General features: G+C 39.4%; 2 protein-coding genes across 3 annotated transcripts in view; one reads left to right on the top strand and one right to left on the bottom strand.

The window, feature by feature from the left end:
• The first annotated feature begins 1,711 nt into the window (after positions 1-1,711).
• lig3 (ligase III, DNA, ATP-dependent) lies at positions 1,712-20,252 on the top strand. Of its 2 annotated transcripts, none has more exons than XM_075487423.1 (21): positions 1,712-1,813; positions 3,500-4,086; positions 4,463-4,591; positions 5,338-5,553; positions 5,644-5,795; positions 6,079-6,245; positions 6,822-6,899; positions 7,001-7,169; positions 9,649-9,804; positions 10,690-10,821; positions 10,968-11,047; positions 12,314-12,401; positions 12,485-12,562; positions 12,652-12,775; positions 13,455-13,597; positions 13,692-13,766; positions 14,096-14,242; positions 14,741-14,891; positions 17,018-17,097; positions 17,336-17,419; positions 19,461-20,252. In XM_075487423.1, exons 2-21 carry the CDS (start codon positions 3,534-3,536, stop codon positions 19,692-19,694), a joined length of 3,036 nt encoding a protein of 1,011 aa, XP_075343538.1. In that variant the 5' UTR covers positions 1,712-1,813; positions 3,500-3,533; the 3' UTR covers positions 19,695-20,252. The 2 variants fall into 2 exon arrangements, with proteins under 2 accessions (XP_075343538.1, XP_075343537.1); XM_075487422.1 differs by having other exon boundaries at positions 1,712-1,828.
• Positions 18,153-20,529, bottom strand: part of rad51d (RAD51 paralog D) — a 29,404-nt gene continuing 27,027 nt past the window's right edge. The window contains exon 11 of the mRNA XM_075487424.1: positions 18,153-19,687. The gene's annotated coding sequence lies outside the window, so the exon portion shown is untranslated. The remainder of the gene's footprint in view (positions 19,688-20,529) is intronic.

Genomic DNA, 20,529 nt, shown 5'->3' with positions numbered 1-20,529 from the left:
ATCCTTGAGCAAAAAAAAAGAAGTGTTTTTGCATAATATAATATTTTAAAAATGTGCTGAGCCAGGGGGTGCCGAGCGATCTCACGGTGGTGCCTTGGCACCACTAAAAATACCCTAGCCTCGCCCCTGTTTAGCTCTAAGTTTGATGCTTTGCCAAAGGGTCATTTGACATTATCTACATAATTGTACACTGTATTTCATGTTTCCCAACAATGGAATGACCATTTCCTGAAGTCTTAGAAGGTATTGACAATAGACAGTGATGATAAAAACATAGGCCCTCATCTATCATAACTGCGATGTTGGTGCTAACTTCCACTACGTCAGTCTGTACCTGTTTTAGTTTTAGCTTACTCAATCAACATATTATTTTTTAGAACTCCTATGTCCTGTATGTACGTTTTTTTTTCTCTTATGGGCCGGTGGGGGGTGGGGATAATGGTCTGAGATTTTTACTTTGAGTCGCAACTGGCCTGTTTAGGGTTGAACAGTTAATTGGAACAGATTACATGGTAAAGTTAATTAAGACAATAGTAAAACAAACCCACCAGATTGTATGTCCTTATAAGGAATGCAGTGTGAATGAATGCTTTTGGAATACTTTCAAATCAAACAATGAAAAGATTCCACTTAATAAAAAAGCCACATAAATGTTTTGGTAATATTTTTTGAATTACTATGAACTATTTTAATGCAAATAAATTTAATTTGGCATAGCTTGTAATTATAGTTTGTCAAATGAATTTACGACAATATAAGTACGAAAAAAACACAAATCCCACACACATACAACAAAAAAAACATGAGCAAGCATCAGCGTCATTACATGTAATCAAGATACGGGTTGGGGTTCCTCATAAAAACATTTGTTCAATTGTCTCTTTTTCTTTACTTTTCTTTTCTCATATTTTAAAGATTTATTAAAAAAAAAAAAAATCTAATAATGCTTGCCAATTTAATTGTAATTTCAAAGTCCACGGCTTCTCAATCCTAATAGGTGGGATGGTTTAAACGCTCCAGTTCAGCAGATGGCGGTGTCTCCATCCTGAAACACATTTAAAGTTAAAGAGTATTGTGCATTTCAGCCTTCAGCCTGCAGTCCATGCGTCTTTAGCCTCCTGAGCGTCTCCAAGTGGCATCAAGTTAGTGATTGTTAAATACAAACTTACCGGAAATGACCCCCCCCCCCCCCCTTAAAATAAGGCTAAAATGTCAGCTCTGCACATTAACACCGGTAAAGTGTGTCAGTTGTATGTACTGTACTACAAAAGAGACACCTACCTTTAATAGCCTCACATCTGATGGTAATAATTATCAGAAATTAAAGAAAAAAATAATAATATAATAATTATCAGAATTATTTTCTTTCATTTTAAAGAATATATATATCATTTGCTGTTTGCACAACTGCTCATTTTGCACTTACTCTTCATACTGTAGATTTGTATATAGCTAATGTTTATTCTCTATTTTTATTCTATTTCTATTCTAATTCTATTCTATTTATTCTATTTGCTTGTTAAATGTACGCTGCTGCAACACAATGATTTCCCAAATTGGGATGAATAAAGTACTTATCTATCTATCTATCTATAGATATATATATATCTATATTTATATATCTATAGAGAGAGAGAGAGAGAGAGAGAGAGAGAGAGAGAGATTTTATTCTGTAGATCCAAACCGGATATGATTGCAAACATATGGTAGTACTGATTTGTGCTTGATGGTGGAGGAGCAGTTTGCTAATAAACAATGAGAGGTTGTACAGCAATTTAAACTATACTATCACATTTTGCGCAGCTTCTACAAGGTACAGTTGATACAGGTGTGTAGAAATGTTGGCGAAATTTCAAATTAGTCTCGATATCTGCGTGTGTTTTTGCCTTTAGTCGCCACGTTTGTTGTAACTGTTGAGCAGAGTGAGCTAATGCTAACGTTCAACTAACCTTAGCCTATCAGTTCCCTTTGTCTCGTCAAACTTACACTTACCTTTGAGCAAACGTTTTAGTTTTAAATAATTTATTTTTGTATAATATATTGGTGGAGTTATTACACCCCGTTAGGGTTTTTTTATAGAATCTAATTATTTTAAAAGTTTAAATGTGTAAGTCATTTGTGCCATGAGTCTGTCAACAATCCCATGATGCAAGATCTAAGGTGAACCTGTGATCCTCCACCGGACTAAACGGTGACTTTAAGAGACCATCAAAATTAGAAGGCCCGTAATATCTGTACTATTCGTGTTGCTTTGTGTAAGACTCTTTATGTCATTTTAATGTAAAATGGAATGCATTTGTGGTTCAGATGTTTAATCCTCTTTGTTTAGAAAGAGCACATTGGGAGGAATGAGTTTTTTCCTTTTGATTTCAAAATCAAATCAAATCAAATTTATTTGTATAGCACATTTCATGTACAAACAATTCAAGTTGCTTCACATAAAATAAAAGCATTGCAGCAGAGAGTGGAAGAAGCATTAAAATACATAAAAGAATATAAAGAGAAACAAATAAAATAATTTAAATGAATTTAAAAACAAGCAACAGTCTAGATAAGTTCAAAGATAGTGTGCAGATTTCATGCATAGACACATGAGAACAGAAATGTTCTCATGTGATTTCTGACATTTGAATTAATAATTCAATTTCTGGCCATGAGTGGAGGTGTTAATGTTACTGAATCAAATGAATGTATTGATATGAAAACTGGACTGGACTGGACTGAATGCCTTGGAGAATTGCCTCCTGTTTGAATGAGACAATATCTCTGGGTTCACGTGTTACAGGCAGCTTTATCCCATCCGTGTGGCTTCCTGTATGACTGTTCACTGTTTGACGTTTTAGCTGAATGTAAGATGTTCTTCAAACTTTAGAAAACGGTGTGGAAAAACTGAAGGAGATATATTTGTTAGTTTTTTACAGACGTTTTTATTTTTTTAACACAGGTGAGGAAAGCAGTTCTATTACTTATTCAGAACTTGCAGCTTAAACAATTACAGCAGTAATAACTTGTATAGCACATAAAAAAACAAACTTTCACAAACTGTTATCATTTTTCAGTTCCACCTTCTTTTCCAAATTTGGTCAAATCTTCCGACAAAATGACCAAGATATGCTTTTACTTACTTGTTTGTATGAATTACCATATCTTTCCTGTTTTAATATCCTGAATGATTCAATGTCTTGTTGTCTCCATTGAATTGTTGTCATGCTTTAACACTTTGATGGTGTGCATGTAAAATGAGTATTATTATTATGTATGAGAACTGTTAATGTGCCTTTTGGAGCTGTTTTGCAGCTGAACTGCAGCTATAGAAAGTTCATTGTGAAATAAATGCTGAAATATTACATGAATGCAGCAAGTCGTGTAATGAGGCAAGCTGAGTGCTGGAGGAAAGAGGAGAGAGAACCCCGATTCAAGGGTTTGGTTGTATCAAAGTGACGAGTCACAAATGCAAAAACATTTCCTCTCTAACCATTATACCGCTTTCCTGTTTCAGGTTTGTAACTCTGCCAGAACACAACTACAACTACATGCAGAAACCTCTTCTTTTATTACTTCAAAAGACTCTCTGTGTAGCCCGGCAACCTTTTGGAAGACTTTTCAGATGTCAGCAATCGTCAAAGGTGTGCAGAGGTTTCGTTGGGTCTTCCTGCTCTGAACAGCTACCCTCACCTGTTTATGCGTTCAAATTTTCAGGAGAAATCTGTCATTTCACATCAGTGTTCCATAAGCACAGTCTTCTCCAAATCTATCCTATCTGGCTTTTCCTGCACCGGTGTTTCTCTACCCAGCCAGACATGTCAGAACAGAGATTTGTCGTGGAATATGCCAAGCGTGGCACCGCTGGATGCAAGAAATGCAAGGACAAAATCCAGAAGGGTATAGTGCGCATAGGGAAGATAGTCCCAAACCCTTTCAGTGAGTCTGCAGGAGAGATGAAAGAGTGGTACCATGTGAAATGTATATTTGAGAAGCTGGAGAGGGCAAGAGCCACCACAAAGAAGATCGAGGACATCACAGATCTGGAGGGCTGGGAGGAGCTGCAGGATGAGGACAAAGAGCTCATTAACAAACAAGTTTCAGGTACAGCAGACACAGTCTCGGAACACCTGTCGAACCAGTAGGTTTAATATTCCACATGAGCATTGTATAAGCTTGACGTCTGGCTGTTTGACGTCAGGTGAAAGTTGGAAAAAAAGCTGTCATTCAAGTAAACTTGGAAAAAAAAAAAAAAACTTTAAAGCAACCTTTCTCTATTGGGGAGAAGAAAAAGGGATGTTCCCTAATTTTGAATAAGAATGAAAAAGACTATGTTTATACAATGCTTGTAGGAATATATTGTATTTGTCTATGTAGGTGTGTCAGAAGTCATTCATCTTTGTCCTGTTTCCTAATCTAGATCTAATCTTAGTCACATTCATCAAGGGTTTTATTGCATGTTCTAAAACTTGTTTTATAGGCCTGATGGCTAAAGTTAATACAACTCCAAAGAAGAAGGCGCCAGGCAAACCGAACACCCCTGGTCAGCTGATGGCCCCTCCCGCAGACCCATCCGTCAACGCTCCACGCAAGTTTTCAGGCTTCACTGGTAAGATGTAACATCCAGTAGCCCTCAATGAAGCTATCACGCCACCCACCACCACTAAAATCTGTCCAACGATGCAACACTAGTCTTAAGTATTCTAAATAAAACAATTAGTATGATAATCGTTTAATTTCAAGGGAACTTATTGGAAATTCTCACATCAAAAAGCTGGCACACCTCTGAATTATTTGCATCTTCTGTGATTTAGAAAAAAAAAAACCTTTTAAAATTCTCACAACAGGCAGACATAGGGACATAGGCTAACCTCTGTGACGGAGAAAATTGCAACTACTGGCGCATCGACCTGCGCCACTATATATTACCGGCACGAAATTGTGACGTCATCAACACCGCTCGCGCTAGCAGACCCGGCAGCCATGCTAGAGCCTTTAGTCAGTGCTGTTCTGGTGATATAGGACACAGCTGTGGTGGTTAGAATGAGCAAAAATGAACACAGAATAAATGTTGGGAGAGTCCGCTCATAACCTGGATAGACTGCAGGAAAACCAACCAAGAGAGATGCGCTCTCATAACTGGGAATACTGCAGACTGGCATCTGTGTAGAAAACACACAGGAGGCAGGAAGTTTCTGCTCTGACATGCAGTCACCTCTGGAAAAATGTGTTGAAAATTTCAGGACAGCAATGCATGTCGAAAACTGCTTCAGAGATGATGTACAACAACCAAACAAAGCCTTTGAAAGAGATTAAGAGGTGATAGTGTCATGTTCTGCTCTGCTGTCTTGTTAGCTACAAAGGCCGGCAGCTCCAGCAGCCCTGGACCGTCCTCATCTCCTGCCCAAGCCAACCGAGGCAGCGACCTGTCCTCTCAGCTGTGTGACCCTCAGCACAAGGACTGCCTCCTTAGAGAGTTTCGCAAGCTCTGCGCAGTGGTGGCTGAAAACAACAGCTACAACACCAAGACGCAGATTATTGAGAAGTTCCTGAAGAAGGGCACAGGTGGAGGTCAGTGTTGCTTTTTCATTTTTCTCTCTTTGCTTCTTAGCCGTTTGGATCGGCAGGTTTCAGCATGAAGTCTCTCCCTTCTGTCCTTAGATAAATTCCATGGAGATCTGTACCTGACAGTGAAGTTGCTCCTGCCGGGCGTCGTGAAAAGTGTCTACAACCTCAACGACAAGCAGATTGTAAAACTCTTCAGCCGCATATTCAGATGCGACCAGGATGCCATGGTGCGCGACCTGGAGCAGGTCTGTTGTCTGGCAGCTGTCATACATTAAATATTGTTGTTGTTAAAACTTTGTTGCGAAACCTCCCCGATATCTTGTTATTATGATACTTTTGGAACGCCTTGAGAGAATTGTATTATAAAAAAAAAATCTGGTTGGGCTGAATTTAGTCTCAGTTAAATGTCTGACAATTATAGATGTTCATATTGTCAAATATGAAACCTGTAAAGAAAAAAAGAATGAAACAACTGTGAGAATTTATTCTCGTTCATTCGCTTTATTTGTTTGTTTGTTTTCTTTGCAGGGTGACGTTTCTGAGACTGTGAGGATGTTCTTCGACGAGAGTAAATCGTTTCCGCCGGCTGCCAAAAGCCTCCTTACCATCCAAGAAGTGGACGCATCCTTGACCCGCCTCGCTCAGCTGACAAAGGAGGACGAGCAGCAGAGCGAGCTGGAGGATGTTGCCAAAAAGTAATACAGTGCATGCTCATTTTCACACTGGTCACACTTAGTAGAACGGAGCTGATACAGTAAATCCTACGAATAACTTTTACAAAAGTCACAGAGATCAGGGATGTGTTTGCAAACAGTACAGTGCTTTGTTTCCACCTGTTTTTCTTATTCAACTTTTTTTTTATTGTTATTTATGCTATTTTATGCTGCTCTTTATGTCTGCCTCGAGCACATCCAACACACATGCATATATTATTAAGGCGTCTTTATTTGACTTTTCTACTCTTCGAGGCAGAAAACAACAGACTGTGTTTATCTGTCATAAACTGCATCCTGGAAGCTGTAAACACTGAGAGGCACAATTTATTATTATTATTTTTTGTGCTGTGTTTAAAGAAAGTCTATTTGAGGGTTCTTATTGGCCCGGTCCAACATGCCCAAACAACTGTAGGGGTAACTTTCTGCTGTTAGTCTAAAAAACTAAGTGCAATAAAAATAAAATCGTTTGCTCCTGAACTCCTAAAACGCTTTGGGACTCGAGCATTTGCCTCACAGCTTTCCCCAATAATATTCTGCCTTCTCTCCTATTCGCAGATGCACCAGTAACGACCTGAAATGCATCATCAGGCTAATTAAGCACGATTTAAAGATGAACGCAGGTGCCAAACACGTGTAAGTGCGTTTGCCTTAATGTCACAACATTTCATGAATGCGCCACAGAAATGTATTCATTTTTTTTGACACTGACATTTTATTATTGCCTCTTTATACAGTTTGGATGCAGTGGATCCAAACGCTTACGATGCTTTCAAGGCCTCGCGTAATTTGGGGGACGTCGTTGAGAGGGTACTGAGGAATCAGCAGGAGGCGTCCAACGGTTCGGGACCCAGGAAGCTCCTCACCGTGGAGGCTTCCCTCATGACCCCTGTCCAGCCCATGTTGGTGAGTACTGATCGTGAAATGCAACAAATGCATTTCTGACGGTTCTTCCCATTAATCTCTGTATGTGATAAACCCATTGTGACCCAGTTTAATTTAATCATGTACGTGAAGCTTTTCTATGCATCGGGTTTGATGATTTACTGCTCCTATGTTTACGACTCGTGTTTTTCGGCATTTCTGACCTTTTGACACACGAGATACACACAAAATAGAATAAATGAACACGATGTGCCCAACAGTCAATGACCTCATTTGGTTTGGTATCCACAAGAAAGGCAACACCATAAGGATGTTTTTTAATTTTTTTTTTTGCTTCAAGGTAAGTTTAGTGGGTTAGCCATGAAGATAAACTGAATAAGAAATAGACTTCTACCATCAAGGCAGTAAATGTTGCCTTGAAGTAGAAGCTTTCCAAAAAGAAAAAAGTGAAATAAAACAAAAATAATAAGATCTGATGTTCTGACGTGTAGAGACGAATTAATGTCTTTGGCCTCATACTAAAGGTGCTGTTCGACCTCTTTATTACAGCTTTCCTGAAGGCCTCAAGCAGCACTTACATGTTCAAGATAAGACAATCGAGCAGTAGATCAAAGAAATGATTTGACTCGCTTCTGAAGGTCGTGTGTTCCTTTTGTGGAAATTACTCTTGAACATTTTTTTATCCCATTGAGATCATCTTATGTTTAGATTAAACGAAGTGAGCTCATCTTTATCCATGTTCAGTGGTGGAGGAGGGAGGGAGAGACTGCCTAACCAGTGACATAAAATGACAGGATCTTTCCTCCAGGGGTCTATCTTTCCTTGGGGGTGAAAAATATCTACAAACACAAAAGTCTTAGCAATTGGAGGACAAAAAAGGAAATGCTTAACAGTCGGAGCCTAATAACACGGGGTTTCTTTAGGGAAATGACTGGCTCGGATCGTTGTAAATGGCCGACAGCATTATGAAAAGGATGGCACCCCTTTCATTTCCTGTGTTATTTGAGAAGAGCTGATGTGATTTTTGCAAAATATTCTAATCACACCTGACCATTTATTTTCATGATGGCCACAGATATTGTGGAACGGCTTGCTTTGATTTATTTCCTCCTGACAGGCTCCAATATCTGTGGTCTGGCTTTTGATCATCTGGGTTTGACGGTGCGGGTGGGAAGAGATGGAACAGTAGTGACCAGAGGAGTGTGAATGTTGGGAGATAATTAGCTCCACACAGTCTTCAGCTCTCTCTGCTCTTTTGGAACAGTGTTTTCCCTCAGTAAACGCTGCTCTTGTGTTGGACTTTCATCTCAGTCAAAATGTTTTACTGCAAACATGAGGGTCTGTCTGCAAAGTGCAGTGTACCAGCAGGAGGTGTGTACTTGCTTTTTGTAGTGCAATTATCCACAGTCTGTCCAAGTGCCCCAAAGGTGTGTGAAAGCTGCAGGAGGTGAGGCGGAATATTTCGTTTTCGCTGTTGAAAAGCACAAACCTAAACAAAGTGAGAGTCCTTTTTAACGTGGTATCAAACACTTTCATTAAACTTGGCTGCTTTGATCAGTAACAGATTAATGTGTTGTCTCTTCTAAGAGTCGTATTGATTTTAAAAGCAATGCAATGCTTTTAAATCGCATATGGATACAATATTTAAAGCTGTTAATTACATTTGAATCAACATTGTTGACACACACCACAATGCAAAACTGATCCAAGATAAAAAAAATTTAAATTTTCGGAAAAGGAAGACTCATAGGCCTTGGTTTGTTCTGATTATCCTCTCACACTGAAATACATTGATAACAACACATTATAACAACGATAACAATATTTAGATTTCTTCAAATTTCTAACTACTGGTAACCAACCAGAGTGCCCACCATTACTTTATGTGCAGTGTAAAATGGCCCAGCAGTTGTTGATAGTTTAAAAAAAATAACGCTGTCATTAAAAACCACAATGACTAAAGTTCAAAGCAAACTGAACAACAATAACGTCACAAATGAACAATTTGGACTTGAATTAAACAGTGTAATGAGTCTTCCAATTCTCTTCCACTGTCAACAACTCAGGGGTCAGTAATTGGCTAATCTGAATGGCTCTTGGCTTTCGACACGATGTGAGACGTTGAATGTATAATTATTTATTTATTTATTTTTTTTTAATTTCTTTTTGTATTATTATTATTTTAAATTATATAGCTGTTGTATGTATTTTAATTTATTCTTGTATTTTATTTAATTTTAATTTTTTATTTTTTCCTGTACAGCACTTTGGCCAACTGAGGTTGTTGTAAAGTTCTTTATAAATAAAATTGGATTGGATTGGAATGAATCGTTGGTCGCGAAAAGAATGATGGCAGAAAGCTACTAACACAAGATTCGGATTGAAGTGAAAGAAAATGGTCATTTACATATATGTGGAGGTTGACAAAAAGGTTGAATGACGTAAACATTAGTTCTTTCCAGAGAGCTGAACGAATGACTGTTTTCCTGTGTGATTTCAGGCAGAGGCATGTAAATCCATAGAGTACGCCATGAAGAAGTGCCCCAATGGGATGTACTCGGAGATCAAGTATGATGGGGAACGTGTGCAGGTCCACAAGAACGGAGACACCTTCAGCTACTTCAGCCGCAGTCTGAAACCAGTGCTGCCACACAAAGTCAGTCTTATCTTAAGCACAGACACGGGCCGCACTCATGCAAACACTCAGGCTCACAGCCCATGAGGCTGTTGATTGATGAGTGTGATGACCATGTACATAAAAATGAAATGTCTTCAGGTTGGTCCCTGTAGGATTAGCAGCTTAAAATGTATTTTTACAGCATGAAATTTCCTGCAGTGATTTCCCATCATTTGCTTCCTCAGCATGAAGCCAAGATAGTAGAATTTGCAGGGGTAACAAGCTCCACATCCTTTTCATTAGCCCTCTATCCACTATAAACAAAGAAAAACAAGCTTTTCCCCTTTTACCTGAGCTTTTTCTTTCCTCAGTTTCTGTTCAGAAACGGTGTTGCTGAACCTGGAACTTGTTCTTTATAGTGTCTGTGGACCAGATTCAGCTCTCTAACCTGTGAACTTCTGACATTTTGCCATGTGTCGTTTTCTTGCCAACGCATCCCATCAGCCAAATGGTTAATTATGCTCCCGTAGCCGCTGTAATTAGGGAACATATGTCAATGGTAGGTTTACATAGCGTGGGGGTGGGAAATGAGGTCCAACAGTCCAAGTTTTCTGATATATATTTTTTTCTTTCTTGTGAATAATGACAACACTGTGGAGCTGTTCAGATCATCCTCATGATGAAAGAGAGCAGTAGCCACAAGCCAAATGTCAGAGATCAAATGTGTGTGTTTAGCTTTTCTTTTTAGATATTTTTTGGATCTACATCAGGTTGAGCAGGATGCGACTCGTTAATTAAACAAATTGCTTTGTGTCAGACCTAATAGAAAAACCTGTCCTAATATTTGTTTTCTGTGCAATGCGGTGTGTGTGTGTGTGTGTGTGTGTGTGTGTGTGTGTGTGTGTGTGTGTGTTGATGTTTCAGGTGGCCCATTTCAAAGAATACATCCCTCAGGCTTTTCCCGGCGGTCACAGTATGATATTGGATGCTGAAGTTCTCCTTATTGACACAAAGACCAGTAAACCTCTGCCCTTTGGGACCTTGGGTGTACACAAGGTGACAGCAACATGCTCAGTTTTCCCTTTTTAAACATTTTTCTTCCCCCAGCATGAATTTGTCACAAAGATGTTTTTTTTTTTCTTTTTTTTTCCATTTGCGAGTGATTATACTTCTTACTTTTCTCTCCTTCCTTCTCGTCTCAGAAAGCAGCCTTTCAAGACGCCAAGGTGTGCCTTTTTGTTTTCGACTGCATCTACTTCAATGGTGTGAGTCTCATGGAAAGGTAATGTTTGCACTCTACCTCGAAACACCTTTTGCATTCCACTGAACAAAGAATCATCCCTGATAGTGAATGATACAAGGAAACTTTAATGACGCTTTTCCAAACCTCAAAACACTCCTCAACTGAACTGTTCAACGTTCTTGCTTTGTGTTTATTTTTGGTTTTAATGTCAGTTTCCCTCATGGGTTTGCTGCTTTATTCTCAGATTTTAAGCCTGAGAATGAATGTGTCTGAAGGAGAGGCAGCGTTGAAGGTCTGACGAAAGACATTCGGCACAATTACATGCGCAGTTAAGTCGAGCTAAGGTCGCAGTTGAATTACAGTTGGGCTATTTAATTGGAACACAATCCTTATCCCAACATACATGCACAGGGAGTCAAGTCATTGACTGAAGTAAGTCAGACATTGTGGACTGTGATTAAACATTTCAAACATTCTGCCGCTTCTAACTTAGTCGTCTGATATAAGAAACAGAAGATATGTGGATAAGAGCAGCTTTATTGGGGATTCAGCTGTATAAATATACATGTAAACTTACAAAAATATGCTAAAAGATTGAGCTTTTGAGCATGTTCATTGCACCTGGGCCCATTTTTTGTTGTAATTTCCCCCTCGGGGATTAATAAAGTATATTGATTGATTGATTTTATTTTAGTCGAGCAGATACAAGCAAGGCAAGGCAATTTTATTTATAGAGCACAATTCGTACACAAGGTAATTCAAAGTGCTTTACAGCTACATAAAATCACAAGAAGGCAATAAAATCATTAAAAAATAAAATAAAAATAATCATTAATTAATTCACTTAGTCGTCTGATAAGCAGGAGATATTCAAACTCCAACTGCATGACCTGATGTCTTAGTCTGGTTTGGAGAAGCTGGATTTAGCAGTCCGGTTCTGGTCAGATGAAACGTGTCTTTTTTTCCTGGAGTCATGTAAGCAGGTGGAGGACTCGTCCTCAGCATCTACATACCCTTTCAAATTCTCATGAGCAATGCAGTCAGAAGTGATATGAGGGGCTGTGGTGGTCCTACAGTTATTTAAACGAGTAGTCATGGCTTTTGTTGCTATTTTCTCCCTCATATACTGCCAAGTCTCTGTTTGTTACATTCATGGGTAACATACCCTGCACTGCCACCCTCTGATGACACAACTTAGTTTAACTGCTACGAACGAGTTCATGGAAACGTGATTATTCAAACATTTGTTTCATATTTGCTTAAACGCATCTATTGGCTGACAGTCACCGGTGTTGTATGTTCCAGGCCTCTGTATGAACGTAGAAAGTTCCTGGATGACAACATGGTTGAAGTCCCCAACAGGATCCTCTTCTCAGAGATGAAACATGTCACCGTAAGCGTTTTTTAGTCTGGATTTTCCTCCCTGCTGTACGTACTTATCCGAAGCTTATGATTCCACATGTGTGTTTGTGTCAGAGGGCGGGGGATCTGGCTGACATGATAACTCGTGTCATCAGAGAGGGGCTGGAAGGCCTGGTGCTGAAAGACTTAAAGGTGAGTGATTTCCTGTTCAAGTAAAAACCTGTACTGTGACTTTAGGTGTAGTGGAACGACGATGATCAGGCTTCACATCTGTTTCTCAGAGCACCTATGAGCCAGGAAAGCGCCACTGGCTGAAAGTAAAGAAGGACTATTTGAATGAAGGGGCGATGGCCGACACGGCTGACCTGGTGGTGCTGGGGGCTTTCTACGGGAAAGGCTCAAATGGTGTGTAAAGCTGGTAATCTTCCCAGTTATTGATGCTGCATCTTTCCCTCTCTGACAGCTGTTTCTACTTCTTCAAGCTTTTAAACAGTTTGAAGTTTTACTGTTATTCACACATTTAAAAAAAAAAAATAAAAAAAAAATGCTGTGAATATTACTGATGAAGGTAAATGATGTTTTTCTTTTTTAAGTCATCATACAGACCTCCCCTACAATGATAGAGTGTAAGATCAGAGGGTAGAAGAACAGATTGTGCATGTGTTGTGTTCGGACGGCAACACTCTGTTACATTGGGAACACAAAACACTTTGCAGATGCAACATATTGCATGAGGAGAAGATTCCACTGGGCAAATCATAGAAGCAGACGAGACGCGTGGGCAGAGAGGGGGTGTTGAGAAGCATGTAATGGAAACACAACAAATGCAATAAAAGTTAAATTCTCAAAGCAGGGCTTATGAAACATCTCATGCAGTTTGAAGACACGGCGGTTGGAGCAGAAATGATAAATGGGATGTCAAACTGTCAGAAGAGAGTGGGATGCAGAAAACAACAGCTGGCAAAAGACACCGCAAGTTCAGATGAAGAAGCTTGTTCTGGGAGGCTAGATGGAAAATATTAAGCACACAAAGCCTGTGAGATTATCCTCTTAATGATGCTATACTTGTTCTTCTACCCACCAGGGGGCATCATGTCTAGTTTTCTGATGGGCTGCTATGACCCAGACTCCAAGAAATGGTGCACAGTCACTAAGTGCTCCGGAGGCTATGATGACGCCTTGCTGGCCAGGCTCCAGAAAGAGCTGGATGTGATCAAAATCAGCAAGGTCAGAGAGGATCCACTTAGATGCCTGTCTGGAATACTGAGCTGATGTAATACAGTCAAACATTCATCGTTTGTGTGTGTGTTTGTGTGTGAAGGACCCAAGCAAAATCCCTGGCTGGTTGAAAATTATCAAGAACTATTATCCAGATTTCATTATCCGCCATCCTGAGGTGAGATTTCACTACTCAGCACATGTTATTTCCCTGTGGGCCTGTTCATGTGGATACTGCAGACATTTTGAATGAAATGACGATGTAAAGGGATCATGCACATCTGCTGAAATGTATTAATTGAACTACTGAGGCAATGAGGAGAGCTGCGCTGCAGAACTGGTCACACGTCACCCTCTTTAGCTTTCACAATTGGAAAATAAGACCAAGAAATGAAACAGGACATTTTATGATTAGATTTTTTATTTTTTTTATTCTTTCATGACAGAAGTGGTCACACATTTGCCTTTTTTTCATTTATGTTTCACCTGCTATTCTCTGCCCTGCAGAAAGCACCTGTCTGGGAGATCACAGGCGCCGAGTTTTCTAAATCAGAAATGCACACCGCTGACGGCATCTCGATCCGCTTTCCCCGCATGACGAGAATCCGCGATGACAAGGACTGGAAGAGCGCCACCAACTTGCACCAGCTCAGAGTAGGACTCAGCTTTCTGATTCATATGCCTTGCAGCACACATTTCCTTAAATGCAGCAAACAGAGGGCCCCGTGGGAAATGATTAAGCACCGTCACTTAGCAATTAAATTTTAATGAGAAGGCAATCCTTAAAGATTCATTAAAAATTGGTTACTCATATGATGGTAAGGTGTCTCCTGTGGGACTGTCTGGTGCTAATTACTTTCCATTGTAATATATGATGGGAGAGTAGATGAGAAATGGGAGGCCATGTCACACAGATAAAAGGGATGAAATAATTAAACCCACTGTTTAACGAAACACCTGTGAGATTTAAATGCCGAGGAGGACGTGCGTGGAGCAAATTTTGAATTCTGACAAACGAGATGAAATGGTGGTCCAGGTGTTAGAAGATGCCCGAGCTAAATTATTTGCACCCGACAGGTCTTCAGTCTCCTGTGACACAGAACATTGCATCTGTAGGCTGAGGCCCCTGTCGTTATTTCATCCCCGCTTTAGGAGCTGTTCCGCATATCGAAGGAGAACTGCGACTTTAAAGTGACAGCCGGTCCGTCCACGTCCAACGAGGACAAAGGCTCATCGGGGGCAGACAGCGGCGGAAACTCCCCGTCGCCCTCGCCCCGCAGAAGCGCTCCACCCAAAAAGACTAGTGAGTACACGAGCCAACAACACAAAGCGGGAATAAGAACTTCAGTCAGTGATGAATCGGGTTGTTTAATGCTCTGTTCTAACTCGGCCTGCTACAAGGCGAGACACGGCGGGCAAAAACAGTGATTTCATGCAGTGGTCAATTTTTAGATATTGGGCCAGTCTACTCCTTCAATATGTGTTATTTCAAAACATAAATTAAAATGTTTCTTTCTTCACATTTTGTTTAATTGCGGCAGTACGTTTCGCCCAAATTTACCAAAATGAATTCCCCTATTTAAATCTCTAAATGGCGTTTTCTCAAAATCATTTTTTTTTTTCCAGTATCAATATCTCAGCCTATGGAGCACCTACTAACACCAAACTTTCCAGTTATACACTTAGCAGTATTCTGAAGATATTTACAGAAGGATTTGTTGATAAATCATTCCTGGCCTGATTTATGTGACATTATAATTAAAAAATATGGCGAAAATTGATGTTTTTTAGGCTATCGACAGTATATTTTGATTTCCTAGGAAATGAAAGCAGATATCCTGAAATCCCTCTGTAATTTTCTTTTCATTTTGTGTGTAAACAAAATGAAAAAAGAATTTTGCACCTGGCTTTATCATATGTTCAGATCCATCTTCCGGAAATATATGCAAATCTGCGCATATTTAATGAGATAATGCCTAATTTGCATAATTAAACATACAAATTTCTAAAACTTGTAATACATTTTTTTTTCATACTTTTATAAGTAATCAACTGAGGAAGTTTAATGGTGATATCTATTCTTTTAAAATATTACCCTATTCACCTGTAGTGATTATTTCTCTTTTTGGCAGAATGTTAGGCAGCAGTGAAGCATAACAATTCACTCAAGTCATCACTTTGAGTTTGTCAACCTGTAGTCCAAAGCCAAATATAAGCAGCTTTTGCATTGCATTAAGAGGCTTCATCTGGTGAAAGATTCACATGACGTTCAGGTAAATTCATCTCTGATACAGGTGAAGAGAATCCGTTCTTGTCCGTTTGTTTGCCCACAAACATCCTAGAAGCAGTGACAGTAATGTGAAACCTCTAAACCTTTTCATTTGGCTGTGTTCTCATCCTCACTGCTATGTGACAGTGTTGCCCTCATCCATCAGCTTGCTTTTCTCCCTGGACTCGATGATATCACGATTAAACCCATTGCCCTTAGCTAAGGCAAAGTGTCGTCCTGGAAAAAGTTGGCTGGAGGCATGGGCGTCTTACCCGTGTGGGATGTGGCACTTTTACAGCAAGATGATTTCATCCCCCCCACATTTTCCAAAAGTAAACCCGTTTGCTCCATGGATGGATTATATTAACGGTTTGCCCACCCTCATAGTGCACCAACATACAAAAGGAGCGCACCTCAGCCCCCTTACGCTGCACGAAAAGGCATTGGTCAAACTGAATGGACATTCGTGCTGAATAATTAAGCCCATATTTAATTATATTTCATACAGGTTCTGGTTTTGGATGGTTCAAATGAAAATAAAAAAGAAAGAAGAAAGAACTCTTTAGAATATCTATCCAGATTTGAGCAGTCTAACTATTGTAGTTTCCATACAGGACCTAGTTTAGGGTGATGAGAATACAAAAAAAAGCAGTAAAATGGCCCTGTTCTGCATTTTCACAAATCAGAAAAAGGTTTCACAAATCCCAAACAAGGTTTTAATGAATCTATAGCCTTTTAAGAATAATTCTATCCAGATTTGAGCAGTCTAACTATTGTAGTTTCCATACAGGACCTAGTTTAGGGCGATCAAAATACAGTGAAATGGCCCTTTATGCAAATTCATTTAATTCGCGAATCGGATTCCAACTTCAGCGTCGTGTCTCTGGGCTTGATGTGGTGCTCATGTTTCCCCCCTGGAACACCCCCACATTTAAAATCACTGCTCCACCCCTGACCGGAGGTGTTGCTGCAGCGTACAGTCTGAGAACGCGATGGGATTTTTGAACATTAAAGTACACAAAAAACGATTTTAAACGAGCGAGGGTTAGACGACTTTAAACGACGTGTGAAGTAGACTCACATTACAACTTTTAATCTTCTCTGCAGTCGGCTCCTTCTTCTTCGACACTTAAACAATGAGCAACTCTGTCACTTTACAGGCAACATCACGCCGTCCAAACCGAAGGTGGTGAAATCTGAACCTCGCACTCCCGGCTCAGAGGCACCCAGTGCAAAGAAGGTAAGTCACTGCACATCGAGCCTGTTTACATGGATGCATACACGGCTGCAGCTAACACGTTTTCATTTTAAATCGCTTAATTTGCCGATTATTTATTATTTCTTCCATTAGTTGATTCCTTTTAATGATCATTTCCCGTTTAGTTAACTAATTTGCCAATGGTTATAAAGCACAACTTCCATTAATCTTTCAAGTGCCTGTAATATTGATTAACTGACCGTTGTTGTTTCCCTACCAGGCTAAAAAGAGTGAAAGCCTTCACAGCAATGGACAAACTAAACCAAAACCGACCTCTCAGCTGCTGGAGCCGAGGAATGACAAGGTTGGTCAATAACAGCTCCCGCAGCATTTAAAGATGACCTGTGGGGGTCAGTCAGATTTTCCTTAGGAAACACAACACGTAGAATGAATACACTTCCCTCCACCAAAGCAATCACAAAATAGGCACAAGTTTAAATCCCGTGTTAATCACTCTAATGTTGACAGGCAGCATTGTTCCATATTGCAATGCACCATAAAATGCAGCATGCGCTGTACATCCATCCATGGGCGGAGGAGGAAAAGCTGCTCCTCAGGCCTCCTTTAGCCTCCAAGCATACAGGGGAACTCTCATTTAGGGCTTGAGTTAGTAATCCTGGTGCTTTATAAAACTCCACTGAGGAGGTAAGGGTTATTGGTTAACCCTCATACAACTTAATTTCTGAAAAGGGACATTTTTGTCCCCTTTTAAAATTACCTAAAAACATCATATATTAATATTTTTTTGCACTTTTTTTTCTTCATAAATCTTTAGTTCCACTTCAGTTCTAATCATAACTACCAAGTTTTCAATTATTTTAAAAAAAAATAACCCTTTAGATGCCAATTTGAACTTTTTAGCCCAAATTTTAAGCCTTTAGGTGCCAGTATTTTCAAAATATGGAATGCAAAGTGGAATTATTGAGTAGGGATAATTATGGTCTGGGATATGTCAATGATTAGCAACATTGATTTTTAGGGATTTTAAATGTTTTTGTTATGCCTGATTTAAGAAAAAAAAAACAACTCCTTAATTTCTGAAAAGGGCCATTTTTGTCCCCTTCTAAAATGATCCCCAAAATACCATATGTTAATATTTTTTTCCAGAAATCTTTTCTTCCACTTCAGTTCTGATCATAACCACCAAGTTTTCAATTATTTTCCAAAAAATTAACCCTTTAAATACTAGTGTATGAGGTAAACACCAATTTCTGTTAAACACAAACAAAAACTGCTATATTTTCAATGTATGCAGTGCAAAGTGAAATATTCTATGGGGGATTATTAGGTCTGGGTTATGTCATTGATGAGCTACAACATCAGTTTTATCAGCTTTTTAGTTTTTCTGCAATGGCAGATTACAGAAACGGCTCCCATAGAAAAAAATATTAATATGATGTTTTTAGATCATTTTAAAAGGGGACAAAAATGTCCCTTTTCAGAAATTAAGGAGTTTTTTTTCTACACAATGAAAAATTGCATTGTATATGATGTGTGTTTGAAATTCGAAAAAATAGTCAAAAATGCACAACTGGACCAAATATGATGAGTATCACCATCTACAGTGTGAAATTAGAGGAGAAAGTTCACCCCAAGTGGACAAAAATGTCCCCTATCAGGGATTAGGGTTAAAGAAAAAACTAAACAAAAAAACATTGATATTTGTGGTGTCATATGGCTTTGCAGTTCTGGTCATCAGCTTTGTTTATTATAACAAAGTACTTACAAATTGATGAGGATCTGCAGAAGGTAAAACGAGTCCAGAGCAGGAAACAAATGCAGTCTGACAACAGTAGAACCACAACATGTCTGTATTTTAGATGCCACAGCAACTGAAATGATGCTAACACTTTCTGATTTACTCCATTATGACTCGATGACACACGAGTTTGCTTGTGCCCGTGTTTAGAAGAGGTTAAGTACAGCAGCGTCTTTCTATTCAGTCGTCGTGTTCTGAGAGATTAAAACAACTTGAAGTTGTTCGTGTCTTTCCCCACTGGGTCGTTTAAGAGAATCAGCCACATTTCACAAGATCAACAATACAGACGATGCAGATGTAAAACAATGTAATCAGAAGTGAACATTCAGTGATGTAAAAATGAAATCCAAGTTTTACCCAACCTTAAGTAAGCTTCCTGTTCTGGAGCAGAGCAAATGCTGCTGAATTAGTTCAGATTGGCAATAAAAATGTTTTCATTTATATATATCTATCTATATTTTTCAACATTTAGTTTAAAGGACTGTTGGTGTATAATCCCACAGGCAGCTGGAGCTTGCTGGGCAGCCAGAGCAGAGCCCCAGTATGTTTAGAGAAAACAAACGTTGACACTTTGTGCTCCCTTTAGACGCTGCTGGACATCTTCAGCGGGGTGAAGCTGTTCCTGCCCGTCTCCATTCAGGACTTCGACAAACTGAGGAGGTACTTTGTGGCGTACGACGGAGACCTCGTGCCGGATTATGACGCCGCCTCAGCCACACACACTCTGGCTGAACCCGAGGAGAACAACCAGGCCCAGAGAGTCTCACCCAGCTGGATCTGGGAATGTATCCGCAAGAGGCGCGTGGTGCCTCCCTGTTGATGGGAGGAGAGCAGAAAAAGCCATTTTACACATGATTTTCTCCAACCATAAAACGCTGCTCATCACACTAACTTGGCTTTAGCTCTTTGCTGAACAGTCCATTATTGTGGTTTGCTTGCAGGGCAGATTATACACAATCCAATTTGGGAACAAAACACTGCTCCGAGGTTGTTTTTATTTATGCTTCTTTGGTATTCAACATGGACTTCTTACAGTATACTACACTTTTGAAATATTATTTTTTGTTTGATTGTGTATCCCGGTGATCTCCAATCTACTGGTATTTGAAGAAAGAAGGTCCTTTCTGCAGTTTTAGTTAAAGCCACTAAGCATGAATACAGTAAACCATGAATTGCATTTCACACATTAGTCCCAGAACAAATGTTTAAAATACATCTGCAGCCAAACTAAGACGGGGGTTTGTAATGAGATTCTGAAACGACTATTTTACAGAAGATAGATTTAAAATCATGAACTGCCATTGAAATGTTAGGTTTGTCAGTGATATAGCTTTCGCTAACTTGTACTGGAACAACTTTCAGTAAAAGGTTTCTACAACTGTCATAGTTCATTTCTCACAGCACAACAACTGTTGCTTTTCCTGTCATCTGTTTTTAAAGAGAACTGCATATTTTCAAGATTTTCAACCAACATCAAACAAAAGGAATTGTTTGTTTTTAATGTTCTGCACCCAATGACACCTTTTAACCTTGCCCTTAGGAGGTACTACAGGTTCACTGCCTTGTGCAGGGATACCTGGATATGTGCAGCATTGAGCTACTGTAAGCCAATTCATTTATCTTTGCTTCTGAATCACAAGACTTTACACCGTCTG

Source organism: Odontesthes bonariensis, chromosome 16, assembly GCF_027942865.1.
Source record: "Odontesthes bonariensis isolate fOdoBon6 chromosome 16, fOdoBon6.hap1, whole genome shotgun sequence".
NCBI classification, from domain to species: Eukaryota; Metazoa; Chordata; class Actinopteri; order Atheriniformes; family Atherinopsidae; genus Odontesthes; species Odontesthes bonariensis.
Note: the sequence above shows the minus strand (reverse complement) of the source record. Positions and strands in the feature narration are given on the sequence as shown.